We start from the raw sequence: 23084 nt of genomic DNA, 5'->3' as shown, positions 1-23084 counted from the left end.
AGGCGGGACTGGTGGTTGGAGGCGGGAAATACTGCTGGGCAGACTTATATGGTCTGTGCCCTGAAAAGGACACGTACAAATTCAAGGTAAGGTATACACCATATGAGTTTGTCATGGGCAGACTGGATGGACCGTGCAGGTCTTTTCTGCCGTCATCTACTATGTTACTATGTTACTATGTTACTTTTGAGGTACATGTGCTATTTTTTATCTGCTTGTATAATGTAGAGATTTATAGTACATTCATTTGAAAAATGTGGGAAATATCAACATTTCCTATCATCTTTAATCCAAAATGGTGAGAAAAAAAATTAACATTTTAGACTATTCCCATGTTAATAATAATGTGCACTGTTGCTCAATAGGTGCCTAGTTCTTCATAGGCACCTACTGAACTACAGTGGAGGAGTAGCCTAGCGGTTAGTGCAGTGGACTTTGATCCTGGGGAACTGAGTTTGATTCCCACTGCAGGTCCTTGCGACTCTGGGCAAATCACTTAACCCTCCATTGCCCCTGGTACAAAATAAGTACCTGACCGCTTTGAATGTAGTTGCAAAAACCTCAGAAAGGCGGTATATCAAGTCCCATTTCCCTTTCCCTTTCAATAGGCACCTACTGAAGAATAGTGTGCCTGCAGTGTGTACCAATCCACAAATTTCCCAGAAACAAAAATAAAGCAAAACAAAAAAACCCATAAATGACACAGAAAACTAAACAGTCAAAGAAGAGAGGGTAAAAAGTACACCAGAAAAATAGTACAACAAATAAAGAACACGTCAACCTCCAGAAATGGGACAGTAAAAAGAACGTTATTAATAAGACCCAACATGGGCCGTGTTTTGGCGACCAAGTGCCTGCATCAGGGGGTCTAAATTAATAAAACAATAGCATTTATATAAATACAAATATAATGTAGTGTAAAATTTCTTAGAAAACAAAATAAATAAATAAAAATACAAAGATATTAAAAATAATATTTAGTACAAAAACTATATCGTTTGAATTCCAAAAGGTAAATACCAAAACGAATCTAATAATACAAACAAATAAAGAAACATTTAACAAAAGAAATGAAAAAGCTTCAAAATATATACATCAGTATATAAGGCAAATATAAACAGAAGTCACAGATCTAAACATCAAAAAAAGCAAAAATGTGAATTGTGAAGTGATCAAATATCACTTGGGGCCCTGTTTACTAAGGTGCATTAGCGTTTTTAACGTGCCTACAATTAGTGCATGCGCTAACCGTGTAGGTACCTATAGGGATATTGTAGGCGCGTACACAGTTAACGTGCGTATATGGTTAACGCGCATTAAAAATGTTAACATGTCTATAATGCGGCTTAATAAACAGGGCCCTAAATTTGTAAATAGTAAAGTGATTATACAGTACTATTTAGAGGAACATAAAGAAGACTCCTTTTCATTACTTAAGAGTTCTAAGTTTCCATTGGTAAGTTAGGCAACAGCCTTTATATTACACATTTCTTTAAACATGGTGGCGGCAGAATCTTGTAACAACACATTACTTTCTAATTCTAATTAGATCTGTGGCTTCTGTTTATATTTGCCTTATATACTGATGTATACATTTAAAAGCTTTTTTCATTATTCAACCAATATAGATTTTGCACTAAATATTATTTTTAATATCTTTGTATTTTTATTTATTTTTAATGTATGCTAAAATATTTTACATTACATTATATTTGTATTTATATTTATATAAATGTTATTGTTTTATTATTTTAGACCTCTGATGCAGGCGCTTGTTCACCGAAACACGGCCCGTGTCAGGTCTTGTCAAAATTCTTTTTACTGTCCCTATTTCCGGAGGTCAATGTGTGCTTTTTTGTTGTACAGAAAACTAAACAAAATTAATCCTTTTGCAAATTTTGTGCAGCAACCAGTGGGAACTGGACCAGCATCCTCTAATGCTGAGCCCATGTTAAAGTGTAAATTATCATGCAGTACCTAGATGCAGTTAATCTGGGGGCACTCACTGCCAGTACTGCTGATCTTCTTTTTGATGTTTTCTATTTAAGTGGCTGTTACCATTGGACATTCCCTGACCCATAACACCGCCCATACTGTCGACATCATCAAGGGTCAGCCTGCAAAATCAAACTGAGGGTGACGTCCACTTCACTGTGAATATCTTTGCATTTCTGCTGCTCTTACTATAATTTGTACTGCTTAATGTTTTTTTTTCCTTTCTAGACCTCGGACCTGGTGCTTCCCTGGATACTCTGTCCCGAGCCACTAAGCATCGAGCATTCTTTTGGCCTGTCTTCTCCATCTGGGCCCTAACAATCATCTGGGGATCCACTAGCTTTCACAGTCCTACCAGATACTACCAAGTTAACGTCCCCTATGAGCTTAGCATGTTAAGTGAATAATTTTATAATTGATAGGACAAATTTCTAAAAGGAGTGAATCATCTAAAGATTGCAGACAGGTCTCTGTTATAAATACTAGACCAGATTGTTGATCTCCAGTCTAGTCATGAGGAAATGTTTGTTACAGATGGATCTCATATTAACACTAAAGCAGGGGATAGAGAGTGAGAAAGTAAAGGTCACAGTACAGATTTCCCTTTGATTTCTGTTAGATATCTAAAGGCAATTTTCCTATTAGATCACAAAGGAGCAAAAGGGGCACTCAGGGAGGACAAAGCCATAGCAGAAAAACTGAGTGAATTCTTTGCTTCTGTCTTTACGGAAGAAGATGTAAGAGATCTGTCTGTACCGGAAATGGTTTTCAAGGGTGATGAAGTGGAAGAATTGAAAGAAATATTGGTGAACCTGGAAGATGTACTAAGCCAAATTGACAAATTAAAGAGTAGTAAATCACCTGGACCGGATGGCATATATCCAAGGGTACTCAGAGAACTCAAGCATGAAAATGCTGATCTGCTGTTAGTAATATGTAACCTGTCATTAAAATCATCCATAGTACCTGTAGGTTTGAAGGTGGCCAACGTGACACCGATTTTTAAAAAGGGTTCTAGGGGTGAACCAGGAAATTATAGACCGGTAAGCCTTACGTCAGTGCCAGGCAAAATAGTGGAAACTATTATAAAGAATAAAATTATAGAACATGTAGACAAACATGGTTTAATGGGACAAAGTCAGCATGGGTTCAGCTGAGGGAAGTCTTGCCTCACCAACTTCCTTCATTTTTTTTGTTACATTTGTACCCCACGCTTTCCCACTCATAGCAGGTTCAATGCGGCTTACATATTATATACAGGTACTTATTTGTCTTTGAAGACGTGGATAAACATGCAGATAAAGGTGGGCCGGTTGATGTAGTGTATCTAAATTTTCAGAACACTTTTGATAAAGTTCCTCATGAGAGACTCCTGAGAAAAATAAAAACTCATGGGATAGGAGGCAAGGTTCTGTTATGGATTAGAATTGGTTATTGGACAGAAAACAGAGGGTAGGGTTAAATGGTCATTTCTCTCAATGGAGGAGAGTGAACAGTGGAGTTCCACAGGGATCTGTACTGGGACAGGTACTATTTAACATATTTATAAATGATATGGAAATTGTAACAATGAGTGAGGTGATCAAATTTGCAGATGATACAAAACTATTTAAGGTTGTTAAAACATGTGCGGACTATGAAATATTGCAGGAAGACCTTAGGAAATTGGAAGACTGGGCATCCAAATGGCAGATGAAATTTAATGTGGACAAATGCAAGGTGATGCACATTGGAAAGAATAATCTGAATCACAGTTACCTGATGCTAGGGTCCACCTTGGGGGTCAGCGCTCAAGAAAAAGATCTGGGTGTCATTGTAGATAATACACTGAAATCTTCTGCTCAGTGTGCGGCGGTGGGCAAAAAATCAAACAGGATGGTAGAAATTATTAGGAAAGGGATGGTGAATAAGACCAAAAATACTATAATGCCTTTGTATTGCTCCATGGTGCATCTGCACCTTCAGTATTGCATTCAGTTCTGGTCACAGTACCTCAAAAAACATATAGTGGAATTAGAAAAGGTTCAAATAAGAGCGACTAAAATGATAAAAGGGATGGAACTCCTCTTGTATGAGGAAAGGCTAAAAAGGTTAGGGCTTTTCAGCTTGGAAAAGAGATGGATGAGGGGAGATATGATTAAGGTCTACAAAATCCTGAGTAGTGTAGAATGAGCAGAAGTAAATCCATTTTTTACTCATTCCAAAAGTACAAAGACCAGGGGACACTCAAGTTACATGGAAATACTTTTAAAACAAATAGGAAATATTTTTTCATTCAATGAATAGTTAAGCTCTGTAACTCTTTGCTGGAGGAGGTGGCAACAGTGGTTAGCGTATCTGGGTTTAAAAAAGGTTTGGACAAATTCCTGGACGAAAAATCCATAGTCTGCTATTGAGACAGACATGGGAAGCAACTGCTTGCCCTGCGATTTGTAGTATGGAGTGTTGCAATGATTTGAATTTCTGCCACGTACTTGTGACCTGGCTTGGCCACTGTTTGGAAAACAGGATACTGGGCTAGATGGACCATTGGTCTGACCCAGTATGGCTACTATTTGCATTATAACATCTAGATTTGAGTTGATGTAGTAATGGTCTATGTCCATAAAGAGTTTCAATGGCTCTAGGCATCATTTCAGAGCAATCTATCACTTCATAATGGATTTGCTTGGAGATTGGACTAAGTTTATGAAAAATAGCAAGAATAGATTTTACATTTAACAAAGAATTAGATGTGCTGCTTACCTCCAAACCTTATATCAGGAGTAATAAATAAATAAATAAATAATAAACCACCTCATCTTAAGATAAAATAATTACCAGATTTAGAATCATATGAGCAGAACTATGTGCTATATTATCTCTCGCAGCCAAAATTTTAAAATCAAAAGGAAAGGAAGTTTGGGCTCATAGTTTATGGATACTCACAAAGGGTCATGCCCTGCCTCTTTAGCACACTCCCTTGGCGTGACAGCTGAGGCACGAAGCCTCAGTCAGGATCCAGTGACTTTTTCTAGTCTCAGTCTGATGATGTCATCGGTAGGCATGCGGCTCATCCCACATCCACCCAATGTAGAGAACAGCACTATAGTTGAAATTGGAGGTCCTCTGTTTGATGGAAATTGTACCCTTATTAAGAAAAGTAGCTTCAGTGCTAAATAGGTGGATCATGAGAAATGCATTTCTCAAAATCAATTTTAGAATATGTATTATCCCTTTAGACAGGAAACATAATTTGTATGAGTTGTATCACACTCTCTCCTGCACTGGCTTACAACAATTCATCTTACAAATGAACCATGTATGCCCCTGATGCAGGCATTAGCCAAAATGTGAATACTTTGGGCTGTCTCTTAATAAAGTGACTGTTTTCCAATTTTTCTCCATCATTAAGAGAGTTGGAAAATGAAAGAGTGTGCTAAGCTGCTTATTTGGCCTACTGGAGGATTCTGGTACTGGCATTGGTCCCAACTAATAAATATTGTTTAAATACAGGAGTAACTTTGCTTTTGAGTACACATTATGTGACCGCCTAGGTGAAGCACACTACCCTAGCTACATTTGGAATATCATTATTATTATAAACATTTATTACCCACTAATTCAGGAAAATGTAATGACTTAGAATCTGGTTCATTGTATTCTCAATACTTCTCCTCTGGCACTGGTATTCCATGTATTATAGCTATATATGTAGAATATAGCAGACACCACAAACCTGGTATAACTTTTCAGTGCTATAGAGTAGTATCCCTACTGTTTTATCTAAGTACTTGAAGCTAAAGGTTTGGCATATGATTGTACTAGTTCATTGGCAAGTCTGAGGCCATCTAATAGGAATGTAGATCCAGGTTTGAAGTGGGTAGCCCCAAAAGAAGAAAGAAAACACTAAGAGAAGAATGAAATCAAAGGGCAACAAGATGTGGCCATGGGCATCAATAGATGAACCACAGGATTCAATGATTTATTAAGGCTGATTTTTATTGAATAACCTGACATGGACTGTGTTTTGACCAATATTTGTGTCAGGAATCTTACTCAATTAATAAAACAGAGTCAATTTATAAAGCTCATAAAAGTGATGGAAAAAGTTCACGGTATGCTCTCTTGCATTATTGTAACCAATATCGGGAATAGCCTTGTTATTTGATATTTGAATAAGACCCCTGATGCAGACATTTTTTGAAACACAGTCCGTGTTGGGTCAATCAATAAAAATCAGCCATAAGAAATCACTGAATCCTGTGGTTTATCTGTTGATGCCCATGGCCACTCCTTGTTTCCCTTTGGTTTGAAGTGGGTAGCACCAACCATCAGCATTTGAGAGAGAAAGAAGGAAAGTGTTCAGGAGGAGATCACTGAAAGACAGGAGGACATCTGAAAGCCCTTAGTGGGATAGGACTAAGGTAACAAGGCAAAGACAAAGATATATATAAACTTTGGTAGTTGAAGATAAGAGGAGCAAGACACCTTCCCTCATCCCTTATATTGGAAAGGGGTAGGTGATTATTTACTTATTTATTGCATTTGTTTCCCACATTTTCCCACCTGGAGTAGGTTCAATGTGGCTTACAGGCTATAAAGGAAAGCAGGTTACAGAGTAAGGTTCAAATCGGCATTACAGGTTACTTAGGAGGGGAGTGGAGATAGAACTGTGTGAGAGAATGGGATGTGCAACATTCTGCCTAGCTCCCTAGCCCAAGTTTCCCATAGACAGAGGGATGGAATGAAATTTCAGGAACACCAGTAGCTTACCTGTGAGCCAAGTATTTGGAAGTCGCACAGTGGCAAAATCCAGAGCCAGCCCTGACTGGACAAGGATATAAGCATCAAGACAGGATCCAGGGAATTTGACCACTGTATCCATTATGATAATCTTAGAATTTCACACAATTTGCATACATAGAATGAAATCCTTTTCTGTTCCTGCAATTTTCCTTGTGCTGATCTTCTAGCAACATATATGCAGCCGGTTGTCCACAGGACTGAGGAGAAACTTGCTGGCATATAGAAGTCTCACACAGTTTTTCATTTTTCTTGCCTGGTGTAAGGAAATAAAATATATTCACTATAGCTCTTAAACACAGCTTGCATGAATTGGTCTATACAATGGGAAATGACAGACTCTGTTCTATTGGTGGTACTACCATCAGTAGTTTGTAAACTTCCTGTGGTAAAGAAGGCCGAAGCTACAGTAATCTTTATATGGAGTGGAGGAGTAGCCTAGTGGTTAGAGCACTGGTGTGAACCTAGTTCAAATCCCAGTTCTGCTCCTTGTGATCTCAGGCAAGTCACTCAACCCTCCATTGTCTCAGGTACAAAAATTAGATTGTAGGCCTTTGGGGGACAAGGACGTACCCAGAGTACCTGAATGCCACTCACCTTTAGCTATTACAGGAAAAGGTATGAGAAAAATCCAAGTAAATAAATGCACAGGTAAAGCATGCAAAATGCTTTCTTAATGAAATCTATACCTTGTAAATACTAGCTGTTCAGAGAGATCCATTAAATTAATTTTGGGCCTGTATATTTTCACTGGGCAGTACTTCATTCTTCTCTCCTGCCTCCATTACAGGGCTTGTATTCTCTGCTATCTCCGGTGCTGACATGTCTCATCTGCTGATGCTGAAGATGATACCAGCACAACTTGATCAATATGTCTATCAGAGATGCCAAAAGCTGACAAACTACCGGTGATGCAGATTTAAATAATAAGCTGTTTTTCAGTTTTGAAAAGGTTTCTGCTTGTAACAGATAAGAAGGAAGTCTAAGTATGGACATGTATATGTTATCTGCACACCACCTCCATGACATTAAAAATTTAACATATATATAGCCAGGTCAAATGTTGAGATCGCCGGGTTTAGAGATGGCCGAGTTTGGTTTTTGGCCATAATGAAAACCAGGCCCAGCCATCTCAAACCTGGCAAAATGCAAGCATTTGGTCATGGGAGGAGCCAGCATTTGTAGTGCACTAGCCCCCCTGACATGCCAGGACACCAACCGGGCACCCTAGGGGGCACTGCAGTGGACTTCAAAAATTGCTCCCAGGTGCATACCTCCCTTTCCTTGTGTGCTGAGCCCCCCAAATACCCCAGAACCCCCTTCCCACAACTCTACACCACTACCATAACTCTAAGGGGTGAAGGGAGAGCACCTACATGTGGGTACAGTGTTTTTTTTTTTTTGGGGGGGGGGGGGTTGGAGGGCTCAACATATACCACCACAAGTGTAACAGGTAGGGGGGGATGGGCCTGGGTCCACCTGCCAGAAGTTCACTACACCCACTAAAAGTGCTCCATGGACCTGCATACTGCTGTCAGGGAGCTGAGTATGACATTTAAGGCTGGCATAGAGGCTGGCAACAAATTTTCTATTTTAATTTTTTTTTGGGTGGAAGGGGGTTGGTGACCACTGGGGGAGTAAGGGGAGGTCATCCCCGATTCCCTCTGGTGGTCATCTGGTCAATTGGGGCACTTTTTTGCCACTTGGTCCTAAAAATAAATGGACCAACTGCAGCCGGCAAAATGCTCGTTTGAGCCGGCCATCTTTTTTTCATTATCGGGCGAAGCTGGCTATCTTGTATCCCCGCCCCGTCCCGCCTTCTGTACCCTGCCTTGAAGTTTCACCGACTCCACGACGAAAAACAGTTGGCGCCAGTCAAAATCGGCTTTCTATTATACCGATTTGGCCGGGCCGGCGATCTCTTTCAAAAATAAGCTGGAAAGCCTCCTAAGGATTAATTTTGCATATCCTTTATATAGCTTTTATAATCTCTTCCGTTATACTATGTGGTTATGTATATATATATATATATACACACACATAAATGTATATCTATATGATTCATACGCCTTATCAAACATATAATCTATTCATTTCATATATTCAATACTATTTATATGCTCATAGGGTCTTCCTAATTATAACTCTATACGTCACATTATGCGTTTTTTATATGTTTACAATTCAAATGTTTTTTATTTTACCACATTTCAATTCTCTTATATTAGATTTTAATATTTTTTATATAATTTATTTTAATTATGTGATAACTTTTCATTCATGTATTTATTTTAGATCATACACAATATATGTTTTATATTTGCTTTTTATGCAGATTCATCAAGACCCCTGAGGCAGGCCTTCGGGCCGAAACACGGCCGTGTCAGGTCGATTTTTAGTATCTTCAATAAAGACTTCTTTGTTATCCTTCTTGGTTTTTCCTGACTGTTTTTTCTATCTTACGGGGCAAGGTAGGTCTACATATACCTTTGTGTGTAAAGACTATAGCCGATAATTCTTAGTGCTATGCTTAGTAATTTCTAGGGCTGCTGCTGCTGATATTTTCCCCATTGACTTCAACGGAGCCATGTTTCAGAGTATCCAAGGAAGAGTGGTAATATGAATGCAGCTAAGGTGTTCTGTTTTATCTTCATATGATGCTGATATCAACATGCTTTGTGTGATTATATGTAAGGGACCAATATAGCAACATAGAAACATGACGGCAGATAAAGGCCATATGACCCATCCAGTCTGCCCATCCTCTGTAACCCCTAATTCTTCCTGTTCCTAAGTGATCCCACATGCTTATGCAATGCCTTTTAAAATTCTGGAACAGTCCTAGACTCCACCACCTCCACCGGGAGGCCATTTCTGTGAAATAGTACTTCCTTAGGTTACTCCTAAGCCTATTCCCTCTTAACTTTGTCATATGCCCCCTCATTCCAGGGCTCCCTTCATTTGAAAAAGGCTCTCTTCCTGTACATAAATGCCCTTGAGATATTTAAAAGTTTCTATTATGTCTCCCTCCTCTCTTCCAGCGTATACATGTTGAGGTTCATAAGCCTGTCCCTAGAATTTTTGCCTTCAAGACCGCTTACTAATTTCGTAGCCGCCCTCTGGACCGACTCCATCCTGTTTATATCTTTCTGTAGGTGCGGTCTCCAGAACTGCACGCAGTACTCCAAATGGGGCCTCACTAGAGACTTATACAATGGCACTATCACCTCCTTTTTCCTGCTGGTCATGCCTCTCTTTATGCACCCAAGTATCCTTCTGGCTTTGACCGTCGCTTTTTCTGTTTGGAAGCTTTAAGGTCATCAGACACAATCATCCCCAAGTCCCGCTCTTCCTTCGTACACTGAAGCACTTCACCCACCTACTGTTCCCTCGGATTTTTGTGACCCAAGTGCATGACCCTGCAATTTTTGGGATTAAACCTTAGTTGCCAAATTAGTCCATTCCTCCAGCTTTGCTAGATCCTTCTGCATGTCATTCACACCCTCCAGGGTGTCCAACCTGTTACAGAGTTTAGTATCATCCGCAAAGAGACAAACCTTATCAGACAGCCCTTCCGCAATATCGCTCACAAAGACGTTAAAAAGAGGTGGCCCTAGGACCGATCCCTGCAGTACTCGATTCCCTCTGTGTGGTTTTCTATAAGGGGTTTGCAGAAGAAGCTTCCATACAGAAAAATAAATATCACATATATGGAATTTTAGCAACTAAAACATTCAGCAAGGGTAAATTTTGCTTTTCAAACAAATATGCGTAAAGTGGTGTGGTAGCCGTGTTAGTCCACTTATAAAGGTAATAAATAGAAATAAATCAAACATAGAAAAGAAAATAAGATGATACCTTTTTTATGGGACAAAGTTAATACATTTTTTGATTAGCTTTTGAAGGTAACCCAGAAGAAGGGTTATCTTCAAAAGCTAATCAAAAAATGTATTAAGTTAGTCCAATAAAAAAGGTATCATCTAATTTTCTTTTCTCTGTTTTGATTTATTTCTATTTAAACACACACAAAATCCTAGAACTTCAAAAACATAGCACTGACTACCAACAAAATATAAAATTCTCAATATAGTGTATTTTAACCTTAATGGCAAACATAAAGGCATAATGAAGTAAATCTATATTTTCTGTACCTGAAAGGAGTTGAAAAATATTTCAAGATGTACCCGAATCTGCCATTCGAATTCAGTGGAAGTATCGGGAAGGCAAACAAATACAATGTAATGAACTCCAAACACTAGCACCAGCACCAAGGTAGATTTAGCTAGCTTTCTAGGGGAAAAAAACAGAGAAAAGGGAAAGAAAGTTAGAAGTCTGTGAAATGCATATTAGAAATATTTACAAGCTAATATTCAGAGGTACTTATACAGTTTGGACTAGATTCTGTAGAAGGAGCCCAAATTTGGGAACCAAAAAAAGAGTACCAAATGCTGTCAGTTTGTTTTGTTACATTTGTACCCCGCGCTTTCCCACTCATGGCAGGCTCAATGCGGCGGGCAATGGAGGGTTAAGTGACTTGCCCAGAGTCACAAGGAGCTGCCTGTGCCAGGAATCAAACTCAGGCCCAGATGCATCAACCAAAAGTTAAAAAATAAGAAACGTAGAAGTGCTTAACGATTTTTAAAAAACGAGGAATGCACTACAAAAACACTCCAGAAATGTTTGGATCGGTATTGCAAAGTAGGATGTATCACTGAATCGTTAAACCCATCGTTAATCAGCGCTTAAGGCATGCGCAGAGCAGCCAAGCGTTATGCTGGCTGCTCTGCGCATGCCACAAAGGCCCAGCTGTCAAAACAAAAAAAAAAAACCCACAAACCGGTGTGTTTTCGGAGGGGGCAAAGGCGCAGGGGCAGTAACGTAAGAGACGGGAGGAGCCTGCAGAGCTAGCAGCCAATGCCTCAAGGCTGCCTAGACAGTGCCTGCCGGTGCCGCGCTTATTTTTTTTAAAACATTTTTCATCCTTAGCGTTAGCGCTCTGCTCAGTCAGCTGAGCGCTTCTTCTTTTGTAGCGCCGGCCCTGCTGCTCAACAGGAAAAGCAGCAGTGGCCGGCAATGGGAGCTGGGGCTGGCGCTGGCATGCAGGGCGGGCCTCGAGGAAAAGAGAAAAGAGGGAAAACAGATGGAAGGTTGGCAGAGAAAGAGGGAAAACATGGAAGGATGGGGAGAAAAAGAGGGAAAACAGATGGAAGGATGGCAGAGAAAGGGAAAACAGGTGGAAGGATGGCAGAGAATGAGGGAAAACATGGAAGGATGGGGAGAAAGAGGGAAAACAGATGGAAGGATGGGGAGAAAAGAGGGAAAATGGAAGGATGGCAGAGAAAGAGGGAAAACAGATGGAAGGATGGGGAGAGAAAGAGGGAAAATGGATGGATGGGGAGAGAGACTGGATGGAAGGATGGGGAGAGAAAGAGGGGAGATGGATGAAAGGATGCAGAGAGAAAGGGGAGAGACTGGAAGGATGTGGAGAGAGAAGGGACACTGAACAGAAAAGGGTAGAGAGATACAGAGACACTGGTTAGAAAGAGGGAAAGAGAGACATTAGATGGAAGGATGAGGAGAGAGGGTAGATGGATGGAAGGATGGGGAGAGAAAGAGGGAAGTCGCTGGATGGAAGGGTAGGGAGAAAGAGGTGACACTGGACGGAAGGATGCAGAAAGAAAGAGGGGAGACTACTGGAAGGATGGGGAGAGAGAGGGGAGACTGGAAGGATGGGGAGAGAAAGAGGAGAGCTACTGGATGGAAAAGGGGAGTAGTGAAAGACTGGAGAATAAGAGGAAGGGGCATGGGGAGAACAAGGGTGAGAAAAAGATGAAAAGCCATAAGTAGATGAAGGAAATTAAAGAATGGATAGTAAGAATGAATTAAATCAGGACAGAGAGAGAGGCAGAAAAATATTGAAGAAAGCAAAGAAAAAGGAGAGAAAAATGTCAAATGGCCAGGAAAACCTGGCAGAAGAGTTAAGTGAAAACGAAGGAAAGCAGAATCTAGAGACTGGGAGCGACACAATGAGAAAAAGTAAATGGCCATACAAGAAAGTTAAAGAAAATAATTTTATTTTTAATTTAGGATAAAGTAATATGGTACCTGTGTTAATGAAGTTTCAGAGACCAATACTTCCTTCCTTAGGTCAGGCGAGGATACCGTAACAGCATTATACTGACCTGAGGCAGGAGGTTTTGGCCTCTGAAAGCTCACTGAAAAGGGTGTTAGGCTATTAAATAAATTTTCTGAAATCTGATGCACTGAAAAGCAGCACTTTACCCTGTGTGACAAATGCATCTGATTAGCATGACTAAATTTTGCTGGGGGAGGGGGGTAGAGAGAAAATTTTGTGCCCACCCACTTTGGGTTCAGGCCCATCCAAAATTGGCAGTCTGGCTTCGCCACTGCTTCAGGCAGGCGGATCCAGGCCCATCCCCCCCACCTGTTACACTTGTGGTGGTAAATGGGAGCCCTCCCAAACCCACCGAAACCCACTGTACCCACATCTAGGTGCCCCCGTTACCCTTTAAGGGCTATGGTAGTGGTGTACAGTTGTGAGAAGTGGGTTTTGGGGGGCTCAGCACACAAGGTAAGGGAGCTATGCACCTGGGAGCAATTTCTGAAGTCCACTGCAGTGCCCCCTAGGGTGCCCGGTTGGTGTCCTGGCACGTGAGGGGGACCAGTGCACTATAAATGCTGGCTCCTCCCACGACCAAATGGCTTGGATTTGGCCAGTTTTGAGATAGCTGCCATTAGTTTCCATTATCGGCGAAAACCAATGTCGGCCATCTCTAAGGCCGACCCAAATGTTGAGATTTGGCTGGCCCCGACCGTATTATCAAAACAAAAGATGGTCAGCCATCTTGTTTTGATAATATGGTCGGGGACGCTGCTTTACGGGGCCGTCCTTAAAGATGGCCGCCCCCTTTCAATTATGCCCCTCTATGCGACTTCGAATTTAGGCACAGGCATAAATCTTAATTAACGCCAATTAGTACTGATAATTGCTTGTTAACATCCATTTAACAGCGCTGATTAGCCAGTTAACCAGTGTAGTTACAAGCATTGTTATACAATGCATATCGGTTTCCAGGCAGAAATTAAGGTTCAATATATAGAATCTGGGAGACTGTTATAAAATTACCCCCTTAGGAGGTTATTCTATAAGTGGGTACCTCCCTTTAGGTACCCCAATTCCACATGATGAGACCCTAATCTATAATTACATCTGTGCACCCAGATGTCATTATAGAATGCTAATGTAACTTGGGATAGGGGCCCGATATTCAGAAAGTTTAACTGGCCAGGAATGGCTTCTGGCTGGTTAAATAGTGCTTAGCTGGCTAACTGATAATATTATATTTTTTATTTATTTATTTGGATTTTGCTCACACCTTTTTTTCAGTAGTAGCTCAAGGTGAGTTACATTCAGGTACGCTGGATATTTCTCTGTCATAGAAGAACTCACAATCTAAGTTTGTACCTGAGGTAATGGAAGGTTAAGTGACTTGCCCAAGATCACAAGGAGCAGAAGTGGGATTTGAACTGGCCACTTCTGGATTTCAAGATCAGTGCTGTAACCACTAGGCCACTCCTCCACTCCTACTGCTAAAAACTGACCTATACTAGGATTGCACATGGAAAAAAAAATACCGCTGGGTAACTGCTGCGCAACAAAATCAAGCCCTAATTTCCCTAGCACGGGAAATGGTGCGCATGTGGATGGAACTACCGCCGGCACCCTCAGGCTGGCAGTAACTCCAAATTGACGCACGGTAAGCCTATGTTAGGCTTACTGCCGCTTTGTAAAAGGGCCCCTAAGTGAGATATTCAGCAATTAACTGCATGAGTAAAATAGGACTGTGTTTTAGGTGGTCCTATTTGTCTTGTTATCGTAGACAGTTAAGTGCTGACTCCACCCTCCCAGACTGCCCACAACATTGCCGGCTTTGGCAATTAGTGCCAATATTCACTATCCTATTAACTGCTGCTGAATATCCCTGGATAGCCCCGCAAAAGCAATTTAGCTAGGCAGGAGCCCCTCCTGTCTAATTAAATCGCTTTGAATATTGACCCCTATGTGTTTTTAAGTCATTTCAGTTGGGAAATGACACAAAAGTTTGGTGCTGTTTCCTTGTCATTTTAAAATAACAACATATCCCTACCCTATATTTATGATGGGTTTATTTGCCCATATATTCAGCTGGCAGTAGGCAGTGCGGTTAACTGCTGCCGGAGGCACTGACCATGGATATTCAATTCCGGGTCGTTTCTGGTGACCAGCACTGAATATATGGGGGGGGGGGGGGGGGGGGGGGGGGGGGGGGGGGGGGGGGGGGGGGGTTGCCCGCTCTAACTCAACTGGCTATGTGAATATTCAGCACTAACCGGTTACATTAATAGTGGGCAAAGATAGAACTGCTACTTATGTGGTCCAATTTGCCTGCTAAACTTAGCTGGTCAGAGCTTGAATATTCGCAGATAGCCGGCAAAGTCGCATGACATAGTCGATTATTGGCTAGCTGCTTAGCGCTAATATTCAGCAGAGATAACCAGCTATATCATGCTGTATATTAGCACTTAGCCGGCTAAGTGCTATTTAACTGGCCAGGAGGCATTCCTAGCTGGTTAAATGCGCTGAATATCAGGCACATTGACTTTTTCTCTTAGGGGCTTTTTTACTAAAGTTCTGTAAATTTTTTGCAATTACCATGCTTTAACAGAAACAATTGACATGCTGTAAGTACAAAGACTATGTGGCAACAGTTGGTGGCATGCTCAGCATGTACTCTACTACTAATCATGTCTATAGTACTACTAGATGTACGCAGCTGTGTACACATTACATGCAGGAATTTTCTCTGTCCCTAGAGGGCTCACAAGCTAAGTTTTTGTACCAGGGACAATGGAGGGTTAAGTAACTTCCTCAAGGTCACAAGGAGCTGTGGTGAGAATTAAATCCAGGTTGCCAGGATCAAAGCCCATTGCACTAACCATTAGGTTACTCCTCCACTCCTCTAATCTCCCTTTACACACAAATTAACTCCACCCTAATTACAACCCCATCATAGTACACCTGTTCATACCCATTTCAACCAATCAGGATGACTTTTATTCTCTGTAATAATTGTGGTGCTTTAGTTTCAAGGCCAAGCATCTGGAGACTTAAAGCTTGTCCTATCTGTCTTCAGCTCGCTAGTTTAAAACAGGAGCTCAGCAAAGTAAAGCAGGAATTGAATGCACTTAAAGCAACTTCTAGGACTGCACAAAATCACACTGCACAGAATCATACCAAATTCTCACCACTGCCTGAAAGGATAAAACCACCTAAGAATAGATGGTTCACAGTAGGCTCAGGCAGGCTTCGTTATGTGACACAGAAGCATCCGCCCTCACAAATGCTCCATTACAGCACTGTGATGTTCCTGAAAATAGAACTGAGGCGGAAGAAAAAAAAAAAGCAATGAAGGTGAAACAAAAAGATATGAAGGTGCCCAAAGAGAAAAGGCACCCCCAAATCACTAAAGTTGAAACACATACTAGGAAATGTAGATGGAAAGCGATGACCACAAATGCTCGCAGTCTGAGCAATAAAGTTCATGACCTTCAAGTCCTGATGTTGGAGGCAGACTTAGACATAGTTGCAGTCACGGAGACATGGCTCAATGGTTCCCATGAACGGGATACAAACATACCAGGCTATAATCTTTTTAGGAAGGATAGAGATGTTCGTAAAGGTGGAGGAGTAGCTCTGTATGTGAGAAATGATATCACAGCAACTGAAATGACAGGGAACTGGGGAAAGGAAGAAGCGATATGGATCACCTTAAAAAGAGATGATAGAACCTCTGTCCACGTGGGTGTTGTCTACAGACCCCCCGACACAATTGGAGGAATTAGATAAAGATCTGATCCATAGGCGCCCCGTATAAGAGGCTTGGGCAGGCTAAGCCTCCCCAGCCCGCCACTGCCCCGCCCCCTGCCGCCGCCGCCGCTGCCCGCCATACCTTTAAATATTACAGTTTTGTTTTGCTGGAGTCGCGGGCAGCCGGCATTGAAGACATCAGCAGGCTTATGCCAGTTCCAGCAGCCTTCCCTCTTCCCTCGTTGCAAGTCGGATGATGGCTCCGCCCTCTTCTGACGTATTTCCTGTATCTACGAGGGCGGAGCCATCATCCGACTTGCAACGAGGGAAGAGGGAAGGCTGCTGGAACTATAATATTTAAAGGTACGGCGGGGGGGGGCAGGAAGGAAACAGGGCAGACGGGAGAGGAAGGTTGCTGCACATGGTGGAAGAAGGGGCGAGGAGGGTTGCTGGACATGGTGGAAGAAGGGGAGAGGAGAGGGCAGGAGAGAGGAGGGTTGCTGGATGGAGGGAAGGGGAGAGGAGGGTTGCTGGACATGGTGGAAGAAGGGGAGAGGAGGGTTGCTGGATGGAGGGAAGGGGAGAGGAGGGTTGCTGGACATGGTGGAAGAAGGGGAGAGGAGGGTTGCTGGATATGGTGGAAGAAGGGGAGAGGAGGGCTGCTGGATGGAGGGAAGGGGAGAGGAGGGTTGCTGGACATGGTGGAAGAAGGGGAGAGGAGAGGGCAGGGGAGAGGAGGGTTGCTGGATGGAGGGAAGGGGAGAGGAGGTTTGCTGGACATGGTGGAAGAAGGGGAGAGGGCAAGGGAGAGGAGAGTTGCTGGACATGGGTGGATGGGGGGGGAGAGGAGGGTTGTTGGACATGGAGGGGGAGGGAGGAGTGAGGAAGGAGATGAGATAACAGAAAAGGAAGAGAGTACAAAAACTGCACATGGATGAAGAAAATAGGCAAAAGCTGGATCCACTGGACAGTCAAGTTTGCGGAGGACCCAGCTTTTACTTACGGATATAGGACAAGAAATGAAGAAGAAAGGCGGAAAGTAAACAAATAAATGGAAAGGAAGCCCTGGAAACGGAGTTAAGAGGACAGATCGCAGCAGAATCGGATACTGGGCCAGCACAATCAGAAAAACAAAGTCACCAGACAACAAAGGTAGAAAAGATCATTTTATTTTCATTATAGTGTTTGGAATATGTCCACTTTGAGAATTAGGTGTTCAACATTAAAAGTTTATTTACTTATTTATGACATTTTATCCCACATTAAACATGAATTAGGATGTTTTGTGGCTCTACATGAGAATTGTGATATTATGATCCCTTATTTCAATATTGTTGACGGTCTGCATTTTCCGTATGGGTGGTATATTGGTGTATTAGGTTCTGCCCAGTGTAATATTTATGGTACAGTAAGGTTCAGAGTGTGTTTTTGCACAAAGTTGTGCATAGTGTTTTGCAGTTGAGCGATAGTGGTTAGTATATGCTTTGAGCAACCACTTTATTCTTTGACATATGATACATAGCTAATATCTAAATTTAATAAAAGGTATTAATTGTGACATTTTTTTTTTTTTTTTCTGTGTGTGATCAGACAATTATGGATTTAAGCTCCACCCCTGGCCCCACCCCTAACCCCGCCCCCTTTAGCCTCCCCAAACAGTTGGACCACTGACCGCCTATGATCTGATCGCAGATATTTAAAAGTTGGGGAAGAACAGAGAGGTGCTGTTGCTGGGAGATTTCAATCTGCTGGATGTAGATTGGAAGGTTTCATCTGCGGAATCGGAAAGACGTAGAGAGATCGTGGATGCTTTTCAAAGTGCTCTATTCAGACAAATCGTAACGGAACCCACGAGGGAGGGAGCGACGCTGGATCTGGTGCTCACAAATGGGAATAGTGTGTCAAATGTCCGAATGGGTGCCCACCTGGACAGCAGTGACCATCAAACGGTTTGGTTTGATATGACGGCTGAAGTGGAGGGCGGCCACTCAAAACTCAAAGTCCTGGATTTCAAGCATGCTGACTTTAGTAAAATGGGGGAATACCTGAGGAAGGAGCTGATGGGCTGGGAGGACGTACGAGAAGTGGAAGTACAGTGGTCCAGGCTGAAAGAAACTATAAATAGGGCCACAAACCTTTATTTAAGGAGAGTAAATAAAAGCAAGAGAAAAAGGAAACCGATATGGTTCTCCAAGCAAGTGGCTAAGACAATAAAGGCTAAAGAATTGGCATTCCAGAAATACAGAAAAACTCAAGAAGAGGAACACGGAGAGGAATACTGGATGAAACTGAAGGAAGCCAAGAGAGAAATACATCTGGCAAAAGCACAAGCGGAAGAACAAATGGCTAGAAAGGTCAGGAGGGGGGACAAAAATTTCTTCAGGTATATTAGTGAAAGGAAAATGACTAAAAAGGGAATTGTGAGACTGAAAGATGCTGCGAACCGCTATTTAGATAATGATGAAGAAAAGGCAATTTTGCTAAATAGATACTTTTGTTCTGTTTTCACAGAAGAAAATCCTGGAGAAGGACCGCAAGTGACTGGCAAAAGTACATATGAAAGTGGAGTGGATACAGCACCGTTCATGGAAGAGAGTGTGTATGAACAACTAGGAAACCTAAAGGTGTACAAAGCCATGGGACTGGACGGGATCCACCCCAGGATATTGAGGGAGCTCAGAGAGGTTCTGGCGGGTCCTCTTAAAGATTTGTTTAATAAATCCTTGGAGACGGGAGAGGTTCCGTGCGATTGGAGAATGGCGGAGGTGGTCCTGGGTGACCGAAGAATTGAATAAAGGATATGCTATAGATGTAATCTACTTAGATTTCAGCAAAGCTTTTGACACGGTTCCCCACAGGAGGCTCTTGAATAAACTGGACGGGCTGAAGATAAGACCTGAAGTGGTTAACTGGATTAGGAACTGGTTGACGGACAGAAGCCAGAGGATGGTGGTTAATGGAATTCGCGCAGAGGAGGGAAAGGTGAGTAGTGGAGTGCCTCAGGAATCGGTGCTGGGGCCGATTCTGTTCAATATATTTGTGAGTCACATTGCCGAAGGGTTAGAACGTAAAGTTTGCCTTTTTGCGGATGATACTAAGATTTGTAACAGAGTGGACACCAGGGAGGGAGTGGAAAACATGAAAAAGGATCTGCGGAAGCTAGAAGAATGGTCTAAGGTTTGGCAATTAAAATTCAAAGTGAAGAAGGGAGTAGAAATCCACGGGAGACGTATGTGTTAGGCGGGGAGAGTCTGATAGGTACGGACGGGGAGAGGGATCTTGGGGTGATAGTATCTGAGGATCTGAAGGCGACGAAATAGTGTGACAAGGAGGTAGCCGTAGCGAGAAGGTTGCTAGGCTGTATAGAGAGAGGTTTGACCAGCAGAAGAAAAGAGGTGTAAATGCCCCTGTATAAGTCATTGGTGAGGCCCCACCTGGAGTATTGTGTTCAGTTTTGGAGGCCGTATCTTGCTAAGGATGTAAAAAGAATTGAAGCAGTGCAAAGAAAAGCTGCAAGACTGGTAAGGGATTTGCGTTACAAGACGTATGAGGAGAGACTTGCTGACCTGAACATATATACCCTGGAGGAAAGGAGAAACAGGGATGATATGATACAGACGTTCAAATATTTGAAAGGTATTAATCCGCAAATGAAGCTTTTCCGTAGATGGGAAGGCGGTAGAACTAGAGGACATGAAATGAGATTGAAGGGGGGCAGATTGAAGAAAAATGTCAGGAAGTATTTTTTCACGGAGAGAGTAGTAGATACTTGGAATGCCCTCCCGCGGGAGGTGGTGGAGCAGGGGCGTAGCCAGACAACAGATTTTGGGTGGACCTAGGCAAGAAATGGGTGGGCACTAAGTGTTCTCCTCCCTCCCGCACTCCCCCCACCACAAAAAAAAATATCTCAGCTGGTGGGAAAACACTTCTTTCCACCTTGGCAGTCTGCAGCAGGCATTCGCTGAAAACTGAGTAGGTGCAGGTGCTAGTATTGTGGACAGTAGCGTTTTTGTTACCATCAGGGGGAAGTCTTCAGGTGACAGAGCTTGAGATCCCCACCAGCTACCACTAAATGTGTGCTACTGTTGGGTGGGCCTGAACCCTAAGTAGGTGGGCCCTGGCCCATCTAGGCCCACCTGTGGCTACGCCACTGTGGTGGAGATGAAAATGGTAACAGAATTCAAACATGCGTGGGATAAACATAAAGGAATCCTGTTCAGAAGGAAGGGATACTCAGAAGCTTAGCTGAGATTGAGAGGCGGGGCTGTGGTTTTCAGAGGCGGGGCTAGTGCTGGGCAAGACTTCTACGGTCTGTGCCCTGAAAATGGCAGATACAAATCTAGGTAAGGTATACACAAAAAGTAGCACATATGAGTTTATCTTGTTGGGCAGACTAGATGGACCGTGCAGGTCTTTTTCTGCCGTCATCTACTATGTTACTATATTAAGATTATTCTCAATCTGTGTGGGTGCACTTACCATCTCCTCTTGATGAAGCAGTAAGTAATCCATGTGGTAATGGCAATGTGCAGTCCATGTCTGTTCTCCACTCATGACCCACCCAGTTTCCAGCTCCTAATACAGCCTGCAGTTAAAACATGCATTGGTGCATGATAATTGTCATGCCAGAATGTTAACAATTATCTTGCTTGTGCAGTAACAGTGCACACTAATTCGTTTGTTAAATGCTTAACACATTTTAGTAAAAGGACCCCTTGGTGCTTTGTTGACACCTGACTCCATGTCAGGAAGTATAGACTAATCCAGTCCTGTTTTTACCCCATATATTCACAGGCATGTATTTCTGATTATCCCTTCAGTTTCCCAAGAAAATAAAAATGTAAAAATCCATACCCGAAGTAGAGTAAAAACAGGACTGGATTGGTATGCTCCTTTTGACATGGAATTAGATGCAACCCTACTTTTGTTTTTCATGTGCCACTTTTAAAATTTATTTAGAATTTATATTCAATTATTATGGAAAAATATACCTAGATACACAAGAACACATATGACTTAAGTAAGTTTATTAATACATTTATTTCAGTCCCGGATTGTATTCACTCTAATAGCTAATACTGATAACTATGTGCTATTAGGTTATATTTTGAGTATTACTAGTTGGTTCAAATTGTTGGCATGTTTTTCTGTAAATGCTTTTATCCTATTGTACAAAGAAGCTCTGACAAATATAAATAGCAAAGTGTCAATAGAATTCAGTCCTAATGTAACTTGCCCAATGAAGAGTTTGCTGCACATTCCATTTGAGAAATAATACATTTGAATAAATGCCTTTCAGACTGAAATGAATTTATTTACAATCAAGAGAGTATCTGGCAAAGAGATTATGGGTTCTCATACTAATGCTAGTACCGCATTACCCCTCTCTCAGGGGCCCTTTTACAAAGCCGCTGGAGAGCTAATGCACGGGTAGCGTGCACCAGATCGGCACAACTGCTGGGGTAGCGCGTGTGCCCAGCGATAATTATGAGTTTGGTGTGCTCTGAATATTTTTCTATTTTCTACTGTGGGAGTTGTTCTCAGTGGTAATCGGCAATGCGGCCACGTTGTGCGTACTGCATGGTTACCATGCGGGTAGCCCGTAAGCCCTTACCACTAAGTCAATGGCTAACAGTAAGGGCTCAGGCTGTAAATAGGCACATGTTAGTTTTAATTTTTGTGCACGCCCGTTCCCCGGCCCATTAAAAAGTGGCCTTTTTCCCAGCCACGGTAAAAAGTGGCCCAGCGCATGCCCAAAAGATGCACCCACACTACTGCAGGACACTTTTTACTGTGGCTTTGTAAAATGACCCCTATGCCTTAGGTTTTTCTACCAGAGTTGATGCTGTTTTGCCCCTTTCCTGGTGTTTTGGGACTTTCGTGCCAATGTTAGTTCTGCTTTTGACTTGTCATGGCACTTTGGAGTCATCTAACTAATATTGATGCTACCTTGACCCTTTCCCAGTGTCTTTATTTATTTATTTAGATTTTGCTCACACCTTTTTCAGTAGTAGCTCAAGGTGAGTTACATTCAGGTACACTGGGTATTTCCCTGTCTCTGGATGGCTCACAATCTAGGTTTGTACCTGAGGCAATGGAGGGTTAACTGACTTGCCCAAGATCACAAGGAGCAGCAGTGGGGTTTGAACCGTCCACCTCTGGATGTCACCTTTGGTAGTCTTCATTCCACTCTTGTGTCACTTTGCCTTCCTCATGGTGATTTGAAGATTTATGTCACTGTTAATGCCCATTGCCCTTCTGATGCTGCGGGGTCTTCATGCCAGTCTTGGAGGTTAATTGTATAAAGAATTATTTTGCTTGTAAAGGCCTTTTTAATTGGATCAAAGTGCTTTTATACAGTTACCCCAGGGCGTACATACATAAAGTACACACTGTGAGAAGACACATACTTTTGCACAACTCTGGTGTAGATGTG

General features: G+C 42.2%; 1 protein-coding gene across 1 annotated transcript in view; it reads right to left on the bottom strand.

Annotated features, from left to right (window-relative positions):
• The window catches only part of PTH2R (parathyroid hormone 2 receptor), a 372984-nt gene that overhangs the window by 41118 nt on the left and 308782 nt on the right, over positions 1 to 23084 (bottom strand). Inside the window, exon 12 of the mRNA XM_030210826.1 lies at positions 10932 to 11070. Within this exon, the coding sequence (XP_030066686.1) occupies positions 10932 to 11070 (139 nt within the window). The remainder of the gene's footprint in view (positions 1 to 10931; positions 11071 to 23084) is intronic.

This window comes from Microcaecilia unicolor, chromosome 7 (assembly GCF_901765095.1).
Source record: "Microcaecilia unicolor chromosome 7, aMicUni1.1, whole genome shotgun sequence".
Taxonomy (NCBI): Eukaryota; Metazoa; Chordata; class Amphibia; order Gymnophiona; family Siphonopidae; genus Microcaecilia; species Microcaecilia unicolor.
Note: the sequence above shows the minus strand (reverse complement) of the source record. Positions and strands in the feature narration are given on the sequence as shown.